Consider the following 22,841-nt stretch of genomic DNA (forward strand, 5'->3'; position numbering starts at 1 on the left):
CTCAGTTGGTTAAGCGACTGCCTTCGGCTCAGGTCATGATCCTGGAGTCCCGGGATCGAGTCCCGCATCGGGCTCCCTGCTCACCAGGGAGTCTGCTTCTCCCTCTGACCCAACCCCCATCTCATGTGCTTTCTCTCTTATTCTCTCTGTCTCTCAAATAAATAAATAAAATTTAAAAAAAAAGTCTGTTTCTCTTTAAAAAAATAAAATAAAATAAAATAAAAAGAACTTAGGCTTTAAACAGTTTTTTTTGAATATTTAAATGTCATGTTTCCCACATGAAAACATTGCTTCTTACCCCGGGGACTAGGTAACAGTTACAAACTAACCCTGACCTTACTGTCTACAGATAGGCTGTCATTCCATGATTCAGAGATACAGGGTTTTGAGCTAAAATGCTAGGCTGGATTTTAAGCACTACATACATTGGTTCCTAAGTAAGCTAATTTCTCATTTGGCAGCCACCGTTTTTCCAGTCAAATCTCTGCAGTCAGAGCTAACTTTTAGTTTTCTTTGACATCATGGCATTTTCAGCAGAATAATCAGAAGTTCTATTAAAAAACAAAAATAGGCAAGACAAAAATGCATTTTACCTCTTCTGCCCTATTTTCAGAAGTTAACGTAAATCACCTTGCACATTGCATGTATAGCGGGGCAAGTCTTGTTCAACTTTGATATCGACTAGTTCTTATCCTTGAAGCGGAAGGAGGGAGGGAGGGAAAGGTAACTTGGTACCTGATACCTTTCCTTTATTTGTTTGGGCTGGAGGGAGACCTGGAACAGATAAAAATAGGGAGAGGAGAGGAGGGACTAAGAAGGGCTGCCAGAAGGCATCTGGGTGGCTCAGTCTGTTGAGCGGCTCAGGTCATGATCCCAAGGTCCTGGGATCAAGTCCCACATGGGACTCTCTGCTCAGCGGGGAGTCTGCTTCTCCCTCTCCCTCTGCCGCTCCCCCTGCTTGTGCTCTCAGTCAGATAATAAAACATTTTAAAAAGGGAGGGGGCTGCCAGAGAAGCCGTCTTTGAATAATACTCAAAATAATAGCAGTGTTAGTTTCATTTATACTTCACAGAATATCCCAGCCTTTCTTGCTCTGAAACTTAGAATGATTTGCAGAGAGACAGGACTTGATTAACACTTAGTCAACATGTGACATTGGAGTCTTTGGCTTGTAATTGCAGGTTACTTCATGTTTTTTGTTAAAGCTGGTACCGATTTTAAGGGAAGGAGTTGGGTCTTCATTTCATCCTCAAGAATTCTGAATTCGGGTTGGCAAGGTACTAGAAAACGGGACAGGCTGACTGATGCAGCCTGACTCTTGTTGGAGAAGTGCTTTGGGGGGGATTATCACGGGCGTAGTGACTAAACATCCTGCATTCTCAGGACAGTTCCAATTTAAAAATCCGTTTTGGTAAGTGTCCGTGTGCTCTCGTTTTGAGTTCAGGGCAGCTACTTCCACGAGGGGCTCAGCTCTCATCTCGGTTCTGCAAGTGTCCGTGTCCCAGGGTTCTCTGTATTGTGGGACATGTACCTTGCCCTTGCAGAGCAAGCACACAAAACCATGGGTCTTGGTTGGTTCCAGAGTCACCGTTTAGACACTGAGCCCAGGCAGTACCTTTGCAGAGCAGACCTGTCAGCTTGTGCTGTGTCTCGAGGAAAGCAAGCTACTCAAGCAACTAGGTTGAGGTGGAATCAAAGCAAGAGACTAGGAGGGTCTTCTCAGCCTGTCTCCTTAGCCGCAGCTCCTCTTTGATGAAGGGTATTGTGTGTGGAACTGCAGCGTATAAAACAGGTCACAACCGCGGTGGGCAGCTGAAACCGCATCTTTGGGCCTCCCCCACCCCATCCAGTAATGGGCCTGGCGGACTATAGGGGACTCAGCAGGCTAGACCAGAGACTGTCAGCGTGAGTATTCGGGGACCTCTCTCCACCCATTTCCAGCCCAGGCTGGGGACCCTGTGTTCTCGCTTTGCTTGTGGAAATTGTCTTGAGGAGGATCTTTGACTATTTGTCCCCATGCTTCCTTGGTGTCAGGTGGCAGTCAGCCCCACCCCGGTGTCATGAGTGGACCTTCTGGACTGCAGGTCGGCAGATCCTGTTTGGTTGGGTGGGCTCTCAGATGGGGTCTGTGGTGGTGTAGCTTTTGGCACTGGGCCCCTCCTCTGTGTGTCAGGCTCCCAGTGTGGCTGGATGCTGGTATAGGACGGTGCAAGTGGGGGGACATGTCACTTGGTTCTCTTACCTCAGCCGGATTGACCCTGATTATGTTTTCTTTTGTTCACTAGATGATGATTCAGATCTGTACTCACCTCGGTACTCCTTTTCTGAAGACAGTAAGTGATGTAGAATTTTCTGCTTGCCGGGGAGGAACAGAGGGTGGTGGACGAGGGAAGACATTTTCCTGTTTTTGGTTTTCCTCAGTGTTTGCAAGTCTTTTGTACCCACTTTTCTTCTCCAGCAAAATCTCCCCTTTCTGTGCCTCGCTCAAAAAGTGAAATGAGCTACATCGACAGTGAGAAGGTGGTTAAGAGGTCGGCCACACTTCCCCTCCCAGCCCGCTCTTCCTCACTAAAATCAAGCCCAGAAAGGTAAGTGCTCCCTCACCCACAATCAGCTCTGAGAGTTAGGGCTCTCATCCCCAAGCTCCCACTGAAGGGCACTCCCTCTGCTGGTCAGGCAGCCTTAGAGGCAAGAGTCACACAAACCCAATTCTGAATCCCTGTGACTTGTCCTGAATCTCAGTGTCCTCATCTGTTAAATGGGGATACATTTTACGTTCATAGGAATGTTGCGAGGATAAAACGAGATAATGCATATAACATTTCTAGTAGTTCCTGGCTCACAGTATGGGCCTAGTGAATGTTGACTATAATTTTTTTTAAAGATTTTATTTATTTATTTGACAGAGAGAGACACAGCGAGAGAGGGAACACAAGCAGGGGGAGTGGGAGAGGGAGAAGCAGGCTTTCCACGGAGCAGGGAGCCCGGTGCAGGCTGTGCAGGGCTCGATCCCAGGACCCTGGGACCATGACCTGAGCCGAAAGCAGACCTTAACGACTGAGCCACCCAGGCGCCCCAAATGTTGGCTATAATGATCATGACTTTACCCTTCTCACAAGAGAAATCTTAACTGTTTAAAATTTGTCATGTGTTTTCATACTCTTTGTGCATTCTGAAAGGGTCATACCAGAGAATATGACTTTAAAATGAAGCCACACTTACTTTTTTTAAAGACTTTATTTATTTGAGAGAGAGAGAGAGAGAGAGAGAGAACACACACACATGCATAAGCGAGCAGGGGGAGGGCCAGAGGGAGAGAATCGCAAGCAGACTCTGTACTGAGCACAATGCCCAATGCAGGGCTTGAGCTCAAAAACGATCCTGAGATCATGACCTGAGCCAAAATCAAGATGACTGACCCACCCAGGCACCCCAAAGCCACACTTATTAATAATTATGCAATGTGTATCATTGAAAGATAAGGCTTGGGGTGGTCCTAGTGATGGTGTTAATCATCTCCTGATGGCTGTGCTGAATGACCCACTTTTCTCGATTGAGTTCTTATTCCCGATGGAGCAAACTTTTTATGCCATCTGGACTGGTGTCCCATGCATCTTCAGGCTCCTTCTTTCACCACTTCCCAACAAGGCTCTGACCAAACTAAATTATTTTTTTCCCTCTAAATACACACTCAGTTTCACCCCTCCATACCTTTTCCATCTTCATAGACAAAGGAGTGGCTGCGTCCCACACATACACAAGTGGCATCTGCCTGAGGGTTTTGATAATTAATTTGAAAGAAAGGCTGGGTATACCCTTAAGTCTTTGTGGGTACACACTCAAGTGCATTCATCAAGCATCTGCTGGGTACATTCTGTGCGCAGATTGAACCAGATGCTATGGGGGAATATAAGCATATATAAGTCACTGTCCCTGCCTTTGAGAGGTTTGTAGCTTTGCAGGAAAAAAGTAACTATAATCACAGTGCAAAATGCAATACTGTACATGCCTTAAAAATCTGTCAACAACTTCCAAGGGTTCACGTAACTTCTGGAGCCCATTGCTGGCTCAGGTTAAGTATCTGTACCCAAGGCTGTGATTTGGGTGACTCCTGGGGCAGGGTGTGGAATAGGGAAGAACGTGGTTATTAATTGCAAATCACATTTATTCGGTGCTTACACCATGGGCCTGGTGCTCTGCTAAGTGATTTGCATGCACTGTCTCATTTAATCCCTCCAGTATCCCCATTTTTCAGATGAGGAAACTAAAGTAGCCGTGGGTGAGGTGTTTGGCTCAGCTCGCCTGGCTAGCGAGTGCTGTAGCAGGGACTGGAACCACGGGCTCCAGGACCTTCGTTCTCTCCCACTGCACTAGCAGGAGTGGGAAGCACAGGCATGTTTGGGGAATGATGAGCTCCTGAGAGGAAAGCAAGCTCTGCTGCCGCTGTTCCCCACCCTTCTCCTCGTTCTCTGCGCATCCGGCGCCCAGTTTTGAGCACGGGACACCTCAAGCCTTTTGTGAAGCCAACACAGAGATGTAACTAGTTATTTTGAGAAGGAAACCAGCTCAACTAAATGCTTCGCACAGAGTCCAATTTTATGCTTCCGATACAAAAATTCCTTGATTAGACTGCAGTCCACCAAAGTCAGACTGTGTCGGATGCCAATTTTCATGAACATAGCTCTAATAGGATTTTCTTTCTCCAGAAACGACTGGGAGCCCCCAGATAAGAAAGTGGATACAAGGAAATACCGTGCAGAGCCCAAAAGCATTTACGACTATCAGCCGGGCAAGTCTTCTGTTCTGACCAACGAAAAGATGGTAATGTGTATATTAAAGTTCTTTTGTCTCCCCTGCCATGTTCTTTAATCGGATGCATTGTGTGCTTGGATTATATTCTTTCTCCCCTGAGATAGACTCACTATGTTTCAAAGACAAATGAAAAAATGAAGTATTTTTACCCTTTTCATTTCTGCAGGTGTTTATAAAATGAGTCCTGAGAGTCTGCTTTGAAAGATGCCATATTGAGCTTTGTTGTTCTTTTTGTGCATGATTTGAACTAATTTAAAATGGTCTACTAATGAAAGATTGATTTTGCTGCTGTCTTTTTAAAAACGTCTAACCGTTAATTTATCAGGCTTACTACTAACTGGACTAAAGTCAGGTGTTTTTTTTTTTAGGTGACTCTTACTCGAACAGGCATAAATTTTGTAAAAGTTACGAGCACCTCATTAGAAGCTAAATAATATGTTGTTGTGACTTGGGAAGAAAAAACCCAGGCTGTTAGAATATGTCTTGTAGGTCTTCCTTTTCTGACAAGTGCACTATGGAGGACGAATTTCATATTCAGTCTGGTTTCTAATTCTCTACACATGTTCACATTGCCGAGCAAGTGCAAGTGGGGGAAATGGCATGTCTGGGCATAGAAGACCACCCTGGAAAAGCGGCTTCTTCTGTGAAACGGAAAAGAATTTTTGCAGACTGATTAGTTTCATATCTGCCCCTCACGCTTTCTTCTATTCACCCTTCATTAGGAAAGCTGGTTCAGAATTCAGATCACGGTTAAAGGGATTCTCCAAAGCTCTACAAATATTGCAGCCCTCCAGCCATCCCAGCAGGATGGAATTATCATGCTGGGGATTGGTTTTTATTAAAATGCGGTTACCACACTGAGAACAGATTAAGTAGGCCTCTGAAATGCAGGTTCAAATTATTTTCCCTCCACCTCTTCTGCTTTACATGTTTTAAGTAATAATTGATTTGACTTTTACTAAAATAAAAATGTGACATCTTTAAAAGCACAAAGGGAGAAAGTGATTTTAATTAGGAAGAAAGGTCAACAGTTCACAGAAATGCTTTAGGGTTGTCATTCTTTAGCATTTACTGTGCACCACAGTTATTTTAAGCAAAAAGTTCAGAAAGGAGCAGAGAATTTTGCCTCTGACTCCACCCTGCCCTGGGGGTTCTCTCCCTGTTAGAAGATCATACGCACCGAAGTTAGCCTTCCACACACAGGTGTGCCCAGAGTGACAGTCATGTGCTTGGGAACATTCCTGATACTTGAATAACAAGCCAGGGATGCACCATCACGTGTCCACACACTTAAATGATGTAGTCCTTTCTTTTTTGAAATTTTTTCCGTGCTGTTTTTGCCACGTGAACAGAAAAGTTGGAATGTGTCCATGTGGCTTGCCTTTTGGCATCCAGTATCTAGTTTGCCAGAATGTGAGGACACCTCCCACCCCCAACCACCACATACACACACACTTTTGTCTTGTCCTTAACTGTGGATGAGTATGCTCACTAATGACAGATATAGAATCTAAACTTGCTCTCAGAAATGCACAACTCCTTTTGAGGGGAAAAATGTTTTTCCCATTTGAAGTACTCCTGTCTGCTTCAGCCTGCCAACTGAAACAGCGACCTCGTGGGCACATCTATCCATTGTTTGCAGGAAGGGCTGGTGGTAGACTTGTAAAGGCTGCCAAAGAGCTTGTCTCATCCTTGGAGCAAACCCAAACCATCACAGGCAGAGGAAACCCTGTGCTACCTTCAGAATCCCCCACAGTAGGTTCACAGCCTTACAACCTCTTCAGCCATTTGGCAAACTCCTATGACGACGTTCTTCATAACTCCTGAGTCTCCCAACGTCATAGTCTGAGTCCATCGTCTTGTCCTTTGGCCTCGGGGTTAGAGATCCAGTGGTCAGGCCCTGCTTTGTCAGAAATGGCCTTTTTCTGGCTTTATCCCTTTTACGTTCCTCCAGAGTACCTTCCAGAACTTCAGCTCAATTCAACAGATAGATATAAAATCACTTTTATTTGCCAAGCCCTGGGTTAGAGGTTGGGGTCCCTGCTGCTCCCACAGGGACATATTGGGAAGGACAGACATTAAAATAGTAATTACAGACACGATACAGATTCAGATGTGTAAAACAAGGGGGTTTCTTCCCAGTGCACGGTCACTTTGAGTTCCTTCCTGGCTTTTCAAGTTTGTCTCTTACCCCTATTTTAGCTCCGGGTCCTCTGCCAACACAGAGGGTCTGCCTCCTTCTCAGGATTATGAGAAGGGGATGTTACCTACTGGACAGAGCACTGGACTCGGAATTGGAAGATCTGAGTTCAAATACTGACTGCCCTCAGCTATCTTGGGGCAAGTCCTTTAACTTTTCAGAGCCTCAGTGTTTTCACCTATAAAATAGAAGTATTGCTTGGCCTGCCAACGTTACTGAAGTACTGAGTATTGAAGTGAGTACTGAGTAGGATTGCATACTCACCGAAGAAGTATCCAATGAGAGGACCAAGTGCGGTAAAATGTATAAGGGAACTATATGAACGTTACCAAGTGCTGTGCACATGAACGTACCACATTCAGATTGTTTAATTAAAAATTGAAGCTAGTCTCTGGCTCCCATCCAAGAAGCAAAACCATCCTCAAGGAGAATCAGGCATTTTTCTGGCAGGTCATATGCCTTTTCCAAGGATTTGGCCGAGCTGGGGAAAATAGCCCACGGTAGCAGAGAACTCAGCCTGGCCTTGTGGAATCCACCCTGCCTGCCAGGACGGAGATCCTGCTCTGCGTCTAGAAGGACATTTCCTATTTGTCCGTTCCATAATGGGATCTACAGCCGAGTTATAAATGACAAAACCAAATGCAGATGTTAGTGCTGTGTGGTGTTAGCTCTTTCACTTTCTCCCCAGGCAACTGCTCTGGGCCCAAGCAGTTGACATGCCTCCTGATTCAGTTCTCAGCACAGTTGTTAGGCTTCAGAGTAAGAACAATTTGCAAGCAACCTTGGGCAATAAAATGGGCTCTAATTCTTTCAGGACTGAGTACCAGGACATTCAGGCCATTTCCTGAAAGAGTTGGTACATTTTATTTAAAACAACAACAACAAAAACCCAACCGATTCCCAGGGAGTGGTTATAAATAGTGTTCAAAGATAATAAACATGAAATAGGTTTCATGAAACTCCCATCATATGAGGATCTAGCACGTCCCAGAGCCTGAACTGTCCCTCCTGAAGAGTTGTGTCCTTATAGCTATTCTGCCTCAGTTCACTGAATAAATTAAGAATCCTTTTGGAATCCATTATTTTACATCATTTCAGAATCCAGTGAGAAGGAGCACACCCTCTCCTTCGAGATTCAGGCCCCTAAGTCCCTAAAGACAGCTGGAGATTTTAATCTGGGTGCAAGGGGGCAGATTCCGTTTCAGTAGACATTTCCCTCTGAGTCCAACTAACTTATATTCAATGCATGTCACGTAAAGAAAAGTTCTCTGCCGCGTCTTCCTCCTTTTAAAACAAAAGTAGAAATAACAGTGAAGACCCTTCAAAGGATTTTAGAAGAAGGGATTGGTCAGGGTCGCAAAGAAAGTTGACAGCCATTTCTCCAAACTGCAAAAGGCCTGTGAACAGAATGTGAAGAGAAACGTGCCCCCTAGGAGCTGCTCCGTGAAGCAGTGGCTTGGAAAATGTGGCCACAGGACCTGCCATGTGTCATTGCCCTGAGGGGAGTGGTGTTTCTTAGATACTATTTTCAATCTCGGTGCAAAATATACCTTTTCTATTTCATATTGTTGTCGGAAAGATCACCATATCTCTCTCATGTAGTGACTGCCAAGGTATTTTGAAATGTATCTACGTAGATGAAATTCATGACGTCATGAGCCCCTCATGCTTTTGTCTGCCGTGCACTTGTATCTCCAGTGTCTGAAGGGAAAACCTGATTTGCTTTCCAGGCATTCGTTTTCCAACTAATGATTTCCAGAAACACATGTGATTCCACAGAGCGAGGTGTTAAGACTTTATAAAATCTGACTCGATATGAAACCCCGTGGAATCAAATGATCAGTCTGTGAACTGCCTCTTAGAGTTGCATGAAGTTGAGATATCTGACTTAATTTTTGCAACGTAACCCAGAAGTTTTCTCCCCCCTGTTCTGTCGTCTGTCTTGTTCAGTTTTTCCCTCACTTTATTTTTCCCAGTTCTTTAACATTTATTTGTGAAAGCACAAAGTATATTCCGTCTGTGTTTCTCCCCCATGGATGCTCGTTTAAAATGTTTTTGCACTTGTGTCCTCTGTTCTTTACTTACACCATCTTTCACTGTACTGTGTATAGGACATGATTTCTCACCTACTCATGTGCCATTAAAGATGCAGTATTAACAAATTGACTTTTACAAAGTGTTGGTATCTGCATTTATTTGGAAACCCCTCAAGGCAGCTTTGCAAATAAGTACTAAAACTATACTAGCCAATAAAGATTATTTGCTCTACTCATCTGGCGTAGATGGCTAAATGTTTGGTGTGCTCACCAGGTTATTTGCTCCTCGCTAACGGTTCTTCCTAAAGAGGAAATACGGGCTTTCTCTTCTCCCCTGATACGGTTATTGAGAAATATGCCCATATTCCGATCTGTCGTGGAGGGCAGCGGTGCGGTGCAGAATTCTCCATCCGTGGCCCGTGTGCCTTCTGCCTCAGGGCTGAGGATGATTCACTCCCTGCCCCTGCCTCCGTTTCTCTGCTTTTCTAAACGCATCCCCTCCCGCCTGTTGTAGCTCCTTGTTTTTGCTGATGTCCGTAAAATGGATGATTGCTGCTGTTGGATTCAGTTCTGTATATTCCTGGGAACCACTGCATCTCTACTGGCCTGTTCCTATGTAACCTCTGCGTAATGTTATCCTTCTCTCTCTTCCATTTCCCTGTCACCAACCCCTATAGAGTCGGGATATAAGCCCAGAAGAGATAGATTTAAAGAATGAACCTTGGTATAAATTCTTTTCGGAATTGGAGTTTGGGAAACCGGTAAGTTTAATAGCTTCAGTGGTTATAGACACCTTTTTAATGCTGTTGGTGCATTGTTGCTGCTAAAGAATCAGATCTATTTGTAAGGAATGCAGGAAGTGGGGGGCAGCCATTTCAGTGGGCAATCGTGGGATTGTCTCTTCTCACTACAACCTGTAAGCTTTCCCGCGCTTTACTTCACCAAGAAAGGACAGTGAGCCCTGGAATTACTTCTTGCGAGAAAATCACAGAGAAACAAGACTAAATCATTGCACTAGAAACAAATATCACATATCTTGTAGCTGGCATTATTTTGTCCATTGGTTCAATTACTTAACCAGAGTCTTTATGGCAAACTGAAGATAAAGCAGGAAAATGCATTACACACTGAGAGGAGCAGCATTGTTACTGCTTTAAAAAGATCTAAGTACATATGCAAAGGAAGTGCCCCAAACAGCCTCTGTATGTAGATGTCATCCACGAATGCATCCCTGTTATAGGTGGCTTTGGAGAATGATTTCTATGAGTTAGTGTAATATTTCCCAAAAGTTGAAATGGGAGTTAGGCTGAATGCTATATTTACTAGAATTTCCCTGTGATGTCACTGAGTTGCCTTGGCACAAACTGATTTTTGGCACTTACAGGAGGATTTTCTTAGCCCTGCACCCAAAGGTGTATCACACAGAAGGGAGAGTTGAGTTCATTTTTCCACTGGAGAGGACTAGAAACTGACTTTAAACCTACCAGGCTGATCACAGAGCCGATTTAATGTACGCTGAGACTGAAATACTGTCCTTTGCTAACAAATATGGAATTATTTGCAATGACAGATTCAGTAAAACAAACGAATCACACTATACAGATTGTTTCATACCTTTCCCTAAAAGTTAGTATTTCAGATGAAACTAATGTAGTTATTTGGCAAAGGAGAAATGGCTAGAAATGTGTGGATTTTAAAGTCTTATTACAGCTGCAAAAAAGAATTTACAGGTGGAGGAAGTTAAGTGTATAAAGATAAGACATTTTGTTAGATGTTCGTGTGAAACTTTTTCATTAAGATGAAGACAAAGAGAAATGAAGCGGGTGCTGTGGAATTTCTAGTTTGATTCAGTAAGACTGAGCTTTGTTAGAAAGTTGAGGTGTCTTCTGAGTTAGGAGCACCTGACTTGCAAACTTCCTGCTGGTAGGAACGTTTTCCTCCTGAGCTGTCTTGAATGAACAGCGCCACCTAGTGACCAGTGCAGAGGGACGTGTCTAACCTGAAGTCTGCACCACCTTCTCTCCCCAGATCTGTGGTGCATACCTCATTTCTCTGTTCTCTCCCTTTTTCTTATTTACCATTCAGACATCAAAGAAGTCTACCTCAGGCAACCTTCTCCACACTCAAATATTGAACAATATCTTAACCCTTTTCTTTTTCTTAAAACTTGCTCAATTATCTCACAACAAAAGCTACTTTTGAATTGTGTGGTCCCCTCCCCCCTCTGCCAAACAAACAAAGTAAGACCATGACTGGTATATATAATAATAATGCTGTCCTTTCATCAGGGAAAGCAAAAAGCTATCAGCTTTAAATTATGTACAATAAAGAGTCCATGCCATTGATTTTGCAAAGCCTTCTCAGAATCCACACATTTCTAGCCATTTCTCCTTTGCCAAATAACTAATTTAGTTTCATCTGAAATATTAACTTTTAGGGAAAGATATGAAACAATCTTTATACTGTAATTCATTTGTTTTACTGAATCTGTCATTGCAAATAATTCCATATTTGTTAGCAAAGGACAGTATTTCAGTCCCAGCGTACATTAAATCGGCTCTGTGAACAGCCTGGTAGATTAAACACTGTTTCTGCTGGAAACCATGGTCTGAGCACCGCACAACCAAATGCAAACAAATGTTGAGAACACAGTCCATTTGTGTAGTGGGACCTTCTAGAATTGGTGTCCCTACTCTGTTGTTCTAACTGCCTCTTAATTATTTAAATACTTAATGGTGCTTTTCCAAGATGCCATTTCCTCTGAGCCATGATGTTCCTTGCAGAGACCTTAGAGTCCTTCTTAAATGAGACTATTTGAGTGGGTCTTTTAAAGTAGTAAAAGATAATACTGTGGAAGACTTGCCCAGATAACTTAATCAGTGCCCATATCCTGAGGAACAGTGTCAAGATGAAACGTTCCTCATGGTCAGAAGCATCCTAAGGGTGAGCTTATCATCCGGTTGAACCAATTTGATGACTGCCTCTTACGGCCAGAGTTGGGGAAGAAGGTGTGGTAGGGAGAAATTTTTTCTTCATTTCTGTCCTACCATCATCACTCTGGGCTATAATAAAAATAAGAGAGATAAATCAAAGTGGTGTAAACCACAGAAATTGTTTTGGAAGGTTTTTCAGTCATTCAGAAGCAGAATGAAATTAAAACTCCTACCGAATCACGTGGATCATCATTTTTATTTATTCTTTATTCCACACCAACTCAGGACCCACTTCCCCCAAGTGAAGCCTGCCAGAACTTGGACACTAGACATTTACCCTGAACTCCTTTCTTCCTCAACTCTTGCACTTAAAGCCCACCACCCAGAATGAGCTGAAATTGCAGCACGATCCTGGCTGTAGTGCATTTTAGCTCCGATATGTTGTTGTAGAATATCAAATAATTCAAGACTCCCAGGATCATTTTTGGAAGGATTTAAAACCAATTTAATTTGTAAGCACTGTCTTATTTTTTTGCAGTAAAGAAAGAAATGAGTAGGTATCCTAAGTGACTGTAAAAAAGTCTACTTCTCCCGGGGAAGAGTTCAAGTGTAGTAAGCGCTTAAAGATGAATGGTAATTGTTAATAGCACTATTTTACAAATTGCCGAGTATACATATACAGAGATCGCATTACTGACCCATAATCCCTGTCAGTGATGAAAGTCCCTTGGATTCAGATTGCAGATTCATTACTAAGTCCCTTGGATTCAAATTGCAGATTCATTACTAAGAGTCTGGATGTTATTTCCCCCCCTGTAATTTCTGCAGAAATCCATGTGATTTCTAGAAGTAAGCTCAAGGCAGAATGTCACAATGTAAACCAGTTTGAATGCTTGCATAGAGTTACAATGATATTTGCACAAAATTCCAGGAGCTACTAATGATCTCATCTTTTTCAGGGGTCATCGTATAAGACATTTCAGGTCTAAATAGACAGAACAAGAAGGTCTAGTTGGTGGGGGAGAGGTTCAAGAATTACAGGAAGCTTGTAACTTCCAGACGTCCTACTCTCCGAACCCTTCCCTTGTTAAATTCACAGTTCTCCTGGCAGTTTTAGGAATGCAGCTCTCATCCTAACTTAAGAGTTAAAGGAGAAAAACATAACACTACAGTCCCGCTGCTCAAATTCAAATTATAAACCGTTCTCTAAAGCAGGCGGAAGGGATGACTATTCCACCAGCAGTATTATCAAAGTCTGGTTAAGCTGTAAACAGAGATTTAAGTGTTGTCTAGTGGAATTATCTAGTTACACAGTGCACTTATTGAACACCCATTTTGTACCTGGATCTCATTGCCACAAACCACAGAAAGCACATTTTGGTTGATTTGCCCTCCCCTGGCCAAATCTCCCAAGTCACACGTTTATTAAACATGATGAATTTTGCCTTGGAGTAGACTGCTTCAAAAATATAGAATCTCGGTGTCAATCTTAGTTTGAAAACAACAGTGAGGATGTATGTCAACTATGCTTCAGTTAAAAAAAAAGAACAATGAGGAATCTTAAAGTTTTGATTTTTGTTCAAATTGGTGTTAATGCTTTTTTTTCCTTCTGTTTTCTTTTTTTACTTTTTCAATGTTTAGAATCCAACAATGACTTACTCTTGAGACGTAGACATAGAAACTTCCCAGTTAATGTTTCCAGCTCCTAAATTCTGCAGAATCCCTCCCTGGGCAGCCTCCTCAGGAGGCCGAGTGCCCACTCCCTGTGCTTTGAGTTCACTTTTCCGTGTTGATACAGTTCTCCTAGCGTGCCCCTCTTTGTTTGAGCCAGTCTCCATGTTTGTCTTTATGTCTTTATGCTCATTTCTTCATTTCCTCCTCTGCTTCCCGTCAGCCTCCCAAAAAGATATGGGATTATACTCCTGGAGACTGCTCTATCCTTCCTAGAGAGGATAGAAAGGTAATTCTGCTGTGCCTCCTCCGTGGGCTGCGTGTGTGTTCTCTAGCCTGGTTAGTGTGAGTGTGTTGTGGGTTTTTTTCTTTTTTTCCTTTTATTTTCTTAAATCACTTTTTTTTTTTAACTTGATAACTTGTTTTTTTTTTCTTTTGGCTTGATGATAAAGCTATTTAACAAAGTCTCTACGACTTCTACTAATGTTGAGAGGTTTTTAAAGCAATGCCTTATTCTCCTGACATATCCTTTTTGTCACAGTCACTATACTCTGAAAAGAGAAAAAAATAGGTCTCTCATGAAAGGTAGGTTTCCGTGGTATTTGTAGTTCTCTCTAGCAAGTAGAATAGACTTTTGAAGCTCTGATGACTTCAGGATTTATATTTTCTCTGCCTAATGTTGCATTCTCTGTTTTCACGTCTTCACCTGATTTCTAGTGAGCTCTTGTGTTCGGTCATGCCATCTTTGCCTTATTAAAGCCCTAGCACTGAACAAATTCATTTTTCAAACTGAACTTTCCATTCTTTCTGCCTGTCCTCTAAACTAAAACCTTCTTTCCCATCTTTTCTTTCTTGAACCAGACTAATCTAGAAAAAGATCTCAACCTCTGCCCAGCAGAGTTAGAGGCACACTTAGGAAACACGGAGACGCTTAATAAAGCACCCAGTGCAAACCTGTCCCAGGTATTTCCTAGTTTTTCTCACGCTGTCGGTTTCTCTTCCAGCTTGGTTTTGTTTTCTTCTCTGCTCTCGGGTTTCGATGTAGTCGAGGCAATGAATGATTATGCTGGGTCTTTATAAGCTGCATGGCTTTCTGACTCCTATTTTCAATTCCTCTCCCCGCCTCCCCAAGCAAATTTTTGCTTGGATTTCTTTTGAGCTTGGCATCTTCCTTAAAGGGAGTTTTTCAAATATATGCAGGGTAGCTGTTGATTTAAACGACGCCACCCCCTTGTCATTCTGTTTCTCTGCTTTCGGGAGGGGACCGTTATAACTTCCTGTCCTTTGCCTCCGTATACCTGCTCCAGATTTTCCGGGAGCCATTTTTGGGGGCAATTCCCTTGTCTTTTTTTTTTTTTTTTTGCAGCCCTGGGAGATACCAACCTCAGAGATCACTTTCAGAAACACAGTGGCAGTGATTTGAGTGCGTCTTACATGCATGGCATGTACTGGCAAAGTAGTTGTATTTGTCATTTAAAGGGTCAGAAAGTTCCCTCAATGAAAAAATGTACTCCAGAGACCAGACAGTCTGGCCACAAACAAGCATTTGAAACTCAACCTGTATTGACATTTTTAGAGGGGGCTATGTCAAAATGTGGCTTATTGAAGGCTATGTCAGAGAGAGAGTCCAAAGTAAACAGGTTCCCAAGGGGAAGAAAAATACCAAGTATTTGGAGAACCACCCCCCAGGGCTCCCTGACAAAACAAAAAGGACTCTTACAAGGAAAGGGTATCTTTACAGAAAATAAAAAAGGCAGGCAGACACTGCTGAAGAGGCTAGGAAGGTCCACAGACTGTGGCAGGAAAAGTGGAAAATGCTATGGATCATGTTCTATTTAAGCAGAACTAAGACAAGGAGGGTCAGACCTCCAGCATGAGCAACTCAGGTTATGAAAAGTCTTGAGTGCTGGACCCTCAAGCCAGGGAAGGAGTGAAGAACCAGGGGGTTACGGGCAGCAGCCAAGGTGGGCTGAGATAAGGTCAGATGCTGAGGAACTGCAGGCCGATCAAGGAAGCTGGGGTTCCAGCCCCTCTTCAGAACTTTGGGGAGGCATGAAGTTGAGCCATGGTGCACACAGTCAAAGCAGATAGGTCGTGGAGCAGGGTAAGGGGATGCTCAGTTTGAACCAGGGCAGAGACTGGAACCAGCTATAGCCACTGTGGGATGGAAGGTCTGAGCTAGTTCAAGAGTGAGAACTAATGGCAGGTAAGTCCTAAAGTGCTCCGGGGTAGGACCGGAGTGCTAAGATTATAGGTCATAAAATGAGTCAGGGGTCCCTTTTCAAAGTAGTCTAATAAGAGCAGCCCTGTAACACATGCAAGGATGGAGGGACAGCTGGAGAATTACTGAACTCACTGAGGCCTCCCTGAGGTCAGAGACAGCTTCCGGTACCTGAACCCCTGCCCAGGCCAAGGTGGGCACCAAGAAGGGTCTGATGCATGAATGAGTCATCTTCACATTGGTTCAGTTACGTGTTCCCCATGAGTCCCTAATAGGTATGGGACATGCTGAGAGAGGCTCTAAATCCAGCAAAAATGATGAAATTTGCCTTCAGGAACATGACCATTTAGGCACACTCATAAATAAAAGATCTCCAACAGTACACAGCAGTGCCTGCGAAGAGCTAAAAGAATGGTATGGGCTCTAAGTGCCAGGAGGAAGGATGATCTTGTGGAACAGGAGGGAAGACTTTTCAGGGGAGTTGGCCGGGACCTTAAAGGCTGGGTGCAGTGTAGGTACGTGGTAGAAATAGGGGGCATCCATGTGAGGCACAAAAGGAGCACAGAAGTGATCGTGTTTAGCATGTATTCAAGGAATAAAGTAGAAGATTCAGCTATAATAGAAAATTGGGGGTGGTAGTAGTGATGGGTAGGTGTAGGAAAGGGGGTTGACCCTGGATTATAGAGGCTCAGAAATACAGTTAGGAGATGATTTTGTGCACAGCCCAATGATGTGGTTCAGGAGTTGTTTTAGGAAGGCTGGCATCCTCACTCTAGAGAGGCTGGGTTGAAAGGAGAACCTCCAGCTGGAGGTGCAGAGGGCAGGGAGGCTAGTGTGGTGGTCCAGGCATGGAGTGAGGAGAGCCCACACTCCAGTGGCATCAGCAGGAAGGTGGGGAGGGTTGGTGTGAGAGTGCTCAGAGAGGAAATTGCAATGGGACATTTTTAACTAATTGGTGTGAAGAACAAAGAATTGGGGGATGGAATAGGGACAGAAACAACTCTAGGGTTTTGGCCAGGAAGCTGGAAGCTGAGGACATCAGTATGTCACCTAAGAAAGATGGGGAGAAAATCCGTGGAGAGGTAAGATGGAGCTAGTTTTAGGTGATTCATTCTTGAAGAATTGGCTGGGTGTCACCTAGGGCATATCCAGTAGGCAGCTGGAAATATAAGACTATGTCTCCTAAGAGAGGAAGGGGCCTACAAAGTCGGTTGGAGTCACCTGAAGAGAAATGAAGGCTGAAGTCCTAGGAGCAGATGAAAGATTGAAGGACAGGAAGGACGAGAGCAGTAGCTCCCCACTGGGGTGTTGGATGACATGGAGCAGGGGAAGAAGGGGAGGATCAGAGGGTGAATGGTTCAGAGAAGAAGGAGGAAAAGTGAGTAGTAGAACAAGAAGAGAAAGTATGACAACTACCTGGTGCTCCAGAGAGGTCCCCGAAAGTAGACTCTGAGGAAAGGTCAGTGGATTTGATGACCCGGAGGTTTCTAAAAACTTTAGAGGTTGCTGGGAGCTAGAGAGTAGGGAAGCATCTGGGGATCCCCCAGGGGTACAGCACTGTTGAAAACGTGAATGTGGAAGGAAGGGGCGGGGGTTGTTCCCAGAGGACTCTGCAGGGTCACACAAAAGTTTTCCAAGATGGAGACCAGAGCATCATCCTCAAAGTGGATGAAGACCCAGAATAGGACAGGTGCCGAGGTGGGAGACGGGCCGGAGACAACAGGCAAGAGGGGTGCCTTCTCTGAGGAGTAATGGTGGGCAACTGGGAGTGGGGGAGGGTAGAGTCCTCATGCTAGGGCAAAGGCACCCTCCAAAGTGAGAGGACCCAGCAGGTTGAGGGTGGGTGTTCAGCAGGTAGAGGACCAAGTGGGTGAGCCCCGATAAAGGTTGCTTCCCCTCCCGTCCTCTCCTCCCCCTTGGACAATCTTCCTTTTCTTTCTCCTGCTGTTTCTCTCCTTTCCCCCAATATCTCTTTTCCAGATAGCATCTTTTCCTTGAAAGGATTATTATTAGAGATAGGAGTATCTTTTAAAAGTTAACCTTTTCATCGATTTATTCAACTACCACATTATTTTTTTAAAAATATATTGAGCCCTTTGCCTTTTTTTTCTCCAAGACAACAGAAACCTTAAACTACTTAATTATATTGCCTTTTCTCTGCATGTAGCTTTTGGTTGTTTTCTTTCTTTTGCATAATGGCCTGTCATTTTATAAAATGCTCCCCCTCTCCTAGGTTTTGTGAAACTGCATTTCTCCCCATTTCCACTTTCTAAATCTGGAGGGTGAACAAATGATCTAAATACAGTGTGGTCTTTTCATATGCATTTTTTGTATTTTCTGTACCTAAGGTGTTGAGTGACCCTCTCTCTGGAGGTGGCATCCGGGGTGCATGAAGGAGTCTCTGGTGGGCTTGGCCAGGGGCTCTGAGGACGGGGGATAAGCTGATGATGGCGATGTTTTGTCCATGTCACTAATGCATGTTGGCCAGATGGTGGGCTATCCACCTCGTGGATCTATATTTATATGAAAGCTAAGTCTAAGCTAAGGGGCCATTTTCCACCTCACCCAGAGAGCAAGAGCACCCACTGGCCCAGAAAGTGTCCAGCACTGAGACCTTTCCGGCCAAGGGCGCCATCTCCCAAAGGTCCTTGGCTACATCAGGAAAGGAAAGGGGCTGCTCTCTTTCCCCCTTGACTTGGAACATCTGATGCAAAATCAATGATCTACATTCTTTTCTTTTCTTTCTTTTTTTGACATTTACAGAGCTCGGCAGTCAGCCCCAGCCCGGAAATTTCTTCAGAGCTTCCTGGATAGTAAGTTGCCACCACATACGTGGCTTGATGTATTAATGTCAAAGATGGGAAGAGGCTTGTGTTTCGGATCCGAGTATGTTTTATTTGTATCAGTCTCGTGGCTTTAGTGATAAGGAGCAATTTAATCATCGTCCTCAAATTATTTTTCTTCTGTTTTCTCCTCCTCCTCCAAATTAATTTTGTGATGACTCCTATTACCTTTGAGAAGCTTTTTCCTGTGTTGGCATCTTTACCTTTAGAATGTGAGTTTGTCTGAGTTTGGAATCCAAGCTCACCTCATTTGCTGGTTCTTGGAGGCGATGTGTGACTGAGACAGGCTGCACTGGGCATAAAGGTGGGGGGATGGTGGGGTTGGGTCCTCGGGTGGCACCTGTCACAGGGAAAGATGGAGCCAAGAGGGGGCTGACTTGACTGATGCTGAGAAATGTGGATTTATTTCCTTATACCAATCAGGATTCTGCCTGGGTGATAAGTGCACACTCCGTTCACTTCATGGAGTCACCACCAGCCTCTTTCCCCCTCTCCAGACCATCCTGAGCCCTGTACGGATTACTTTTCTCAGTACTTTGCCATGCGGCCATTATCCCAGCTGAAATGTCTTGGTGCTGTCCCCTACCCGTTTCCTACACGGTACATGGCGAGCTCTGAGCATGTATAAATTGGCCCTGAGCCTCCTTGTACCCAATTTAATGTTAAGGCCTCTTATGGCACTTCTGTGGCTGGGTACCTGAGTCATACTCATGTATTTTTATAACTGCTGATAAATTAGAAACTCCCTGAAGGCAAGGGCTGCCTCTCTGGGGTACCCGGTGCACCAGTGGAATTGGGTGCTTGTTCTGGTGGAAACAGATTCTCGTCACCATTGTATCTGTATCTGAGTCTTGGAAGTCTGATGAGGGACAAAGGCACCACTGTTGCCTGTTCCTTTGGGGTTGGGTACACCCACAATGAGCAAAACCCACCTCTTCAAATAGAAGCCTGGCTGGATCGGAATGCTGAGTTTATGGAATTTTTGGCAAATGTTGTGGTCACTTGGGAATATCCTACCTACCTTGCCAAAGAATGAATTCAACAAGAGTAGTTTCATTTGAAAGTCAGTCAGCTGGGATTAGGGTATTTCAGTGGAAAATTGGAAAAATCTTTTTTTTTTAAAGATGTTATTTATTTATTTATTTGACTGATAGAGAGCACATGCAAGGGGAGTGGCAGAAGCGGAGGGAGAAGGAGGCTCCCCGCTGAGCAAGGAGCCCAATGTGGGACTTGATCCCAGGACCCTGGGATCACGACCTGAGCTGAAGGCAGATGCTTAACTGATTGAGCCACCCACGCGCCCCCAAATTGGAAAAGTCTTAATTCTTTTAGTGACCAAATCTCTCACTAGATCCATTCTGTTCATTTTTTTCTATAAATATGTGTGTTAATGATTATGATTAATGTACCCCAGCTCAAGAAGAAATTGAGAAGATATATTAGAACAGCAGCTAGAAGGGAAGTTACCTGCCTTAGGAGACAGTCCGCCTTCGGAAAAGTCCAGGCATTAAGTCTTTGCCTACTGTGGGGTAGGTCATCAGGCCAGCAGTGTGACAGACATCAAAGCTCAGATTTAGCATCTTCCCGATCTCCCTCCACTCTGGGCTCTGAGGCTCATTCTCTTTAAAGAGCCAGTTGAACTGTGCCTTCAGCTGCAAGGGTGACAAGTCACAGGTCCTCTAGGTCCCCAGAGATGTGCTTTCAGAGATGAAGTACACCAGATGAACTTAGGCTACCTGCAGATAAAGGCCACAGCTCCAGGGGCGCCAGGGTGGCTCAGGTGGTTAAGTGTCTGCCTTCGGCTCAAGTCATGATCCCAGGGTCCTGGGATCGAGCCCCACATTGGGCTCCCTGCTCCATGGAGAGCCTGTTGCTCTCCCTGTTTGTGTGTGCTCGCTCGCTCGCTCTCTGACAAATAAATAAATAAGTAAATAAGGCCACAGCTCCCTGCAAACTCTCCTTGGTCCCTGAGGCCACCTATTTGTGTCACTTGGACAGTCCTGACTGCCCACTGATTGCTCCAGATCTCTCCCTGCCCCTACAATCCTGTTTTCAGGATGGCGCAGTGTTAACCCTTCTGCCTAGTCTCCCCCCTCACCCCCCTTTCCTTTCCCCGTCTCCTCAGAGTGCGCGGGACAGGAAAGGCTGCTTCCGGTGGCTGGCCGAGTGAATTCCTTAGTTCACTTGGTGAGTTCTTGCTGGATCTAGGGCCCATGCTCTGTATTATCATAGCATAAGATACAGTCCCTTAGAAGTTTTGGCAGCAAAAACACACCCCCCCAAAAATGTTGGTAAAATGAGAAGGCAAAGTGGCAAATGAAGGAAGGAGACCAAGGATTAAAAGTATTCAGGTTTGGGCCCCTGGGGGTGTAATCAGTCAATATAATAAGTTAATAAATATAATAAATAAGAATGAAAATCATAAATGTATTCAGAAGAGAAAGCAGTACCCATGGGCTGTCATAGTTAGGAATGCAGGTCTTGAATGAAATAATCCCAGTGACTTGCTGGACGTTTACTATGTGCCAGGCCCTGCGGTTAGCCATCGTATGTTCATTCCCTCATTCGGTCCTTTCACCTTTCATTCCAGGATCAATCCCCATTTTATAGGTGAGGAAACAGGTCCGTAAAGGCAGCGTGATGCCCATGATTCCACAGCTGGCACCTGGCAGAGCTGTAGCTGGAGGAGGGACATTGAAGTTCTAGGCCAGGGGATGGTGTTAGCGATAAGGTCTCGTCTGCACCGTCCCGATTCAGAATGGGGCAGGAAATTCACAGAAAGCATGCTACAGTTTACTGGTTTTGAGTGATTTAAAAAAACAGTGTAAGTAACTATGTATAATACCGTTAGCAGGATCGGAGAGGCCGAACACAAACTGCTTAAAAGAACAAATTGCTTTCAGCCATTCTGAGTATTTGTGGACCTAAAGATATTTGCTGGGTTAATTTATCAAGTGCTCTTATTTATGTCATTGAAATAGGTCTCCAAAGACCTCTGTGTTTCAGCCGTAGCCTGGCTCTCATGAACTACTTGGCAGAAATAAGTTTTATCCTCCTGCTATTCTTCTAGTTGGGGATTTTTCAGTAAGGCAGGCGGGGTTTTCTTGTTCAAACAAGGAAGTATGGTTTTTCAGTATTTGGAATTGGTGGGGAGCCTGACACCCAGGGAAGTGCACAGCAAATGTTTGCTGAATAAATGAATGAGCTTGTGAGTCTTAATTAACTAGCATCCAACATGCTCAGCACTGAGGTTGGCACCTTGCAGACTGAATCTGGCTCCTCTCACTGGATGGTTGGGAAGGACGTATTGAAGGAAAAAAACGTTGGCAAGACTGGACTTAACCCCAGGGATTGAAGGAGAAGACGCAGGAATGGCTCAGGTTCAAAAACATCGTAATTAAAAAAAAAAAAGAAAAAAGTGGTCACTGGAGAAGTGTGTTAAATCCATTTTCATATCTTGGACAGACTTGCAGTTTTAGAATTTTATTCATTATCATGATTACATATCACAATGTTAAAAGAATGTGGGTATAGAGAGGAAGAATTTTACCTGGAGTCCCAATATCCCAGTAGAACTACCAGTCCTTACTCTCAAAAAATATTTTTTTTTGCTTGCAATCACAGTGTCCAGTTTTGTATTTTATTTCCCTAGAGTTATCAGATCTTAAATCAGCCCTGAAGACTACTCATTTTCATCGTTGGCATTTCAGCTTGGATTAGCAATCATACATTTTATTGCCTAACCAAAGAGCTTTCCTCTATTTGGCCAGCAAGTGGCGCTCAAGAACAAGCTGATTTTTCCTCAAAAAACCCTTCTTTCTCTTAACCTAGGATCAAAACACAAATCATTACCTGAAGAACTAAATGAAACGTTAGAGACTCCACTGGGCCTTGAAAATGTAATTTTCATTTCTCAGAAATCTGCATGCGAGCATTTAATTTTATAGAATCATTTATTCTACTAATATTTATTGAAAAGCAGTGCTAGGCGCTAAGCATGCAAAGATTAATAAGATAAACCGCCTGCCCTCAAGGGGCTCAGAGTATAATGGGGACACAGACTTGTAAATCACAGTTAGAATCCAGTATGGTAAACGCAGTGACGGGACCCAGGAGAGAAGGAAT

General features: G+C 44.0%; 1 protein-coding gene across 1 annotated transcript in view; it reads left to right on the top strand.

Moving 5' to 3' along the window:
• SORBS1 (sorbin and SH3 domain containing 1) overlaps positions 1 to 22,841 on the top strand; it is a 114,767-nt gene that overhangs the window by 48,168 nt on the left and 43,758 nt on the right. The window contains exons 14-20 of the mRNA XM_073904564.1: positions 2,286 to 2,333; positions 2,459 to 2,588; positions 4,707 to 4,821; positions 9,726 to 9,809; positions 13,876 to 13,941; positions 14,514 to 14,615; positions 18,637 to 18,686. Of these exons, the coding sequence (XP_073760665.1) occupies positions 2,286 to 2,333; positions 2,459 to 2,588; positions 4,707 to 4,821; positions 9,726 to 9,809; positions 13,876 to 13,941; positions 14,514 to 14,615; positions 18,637 to 18,686 (595 nt within the window). The remainder of the gene's footprint in view (positions 1 to 2,285; positions 2,334 to 2,458; positions 2,589 to 4,706; positions 4,822 to 9,725; positions 9,810 to 13,875; positions 13,942 to 14,513; positions 14,616 to 18,636; positions 18,687 to 22,841) is intronic.

The sequence above is a fragment of the Callorhinus ursinus genome, unplaced genomic scaffold, assembly GCF_003265705.2.
Source record: "Callorhinus ursinus isolate GAN/ISIS: 27379988/994484 unplaced genomic scaffold, GSC_fseal_2.0 scaffold20, whole genome shotgun sequence".
NCBI classification, from domain to species: Eukaryota; Metazoa; Chordata; class Mammalia; order Carnivora; family Otariidae; genus Callorhinus; species Callorhinus ursinus.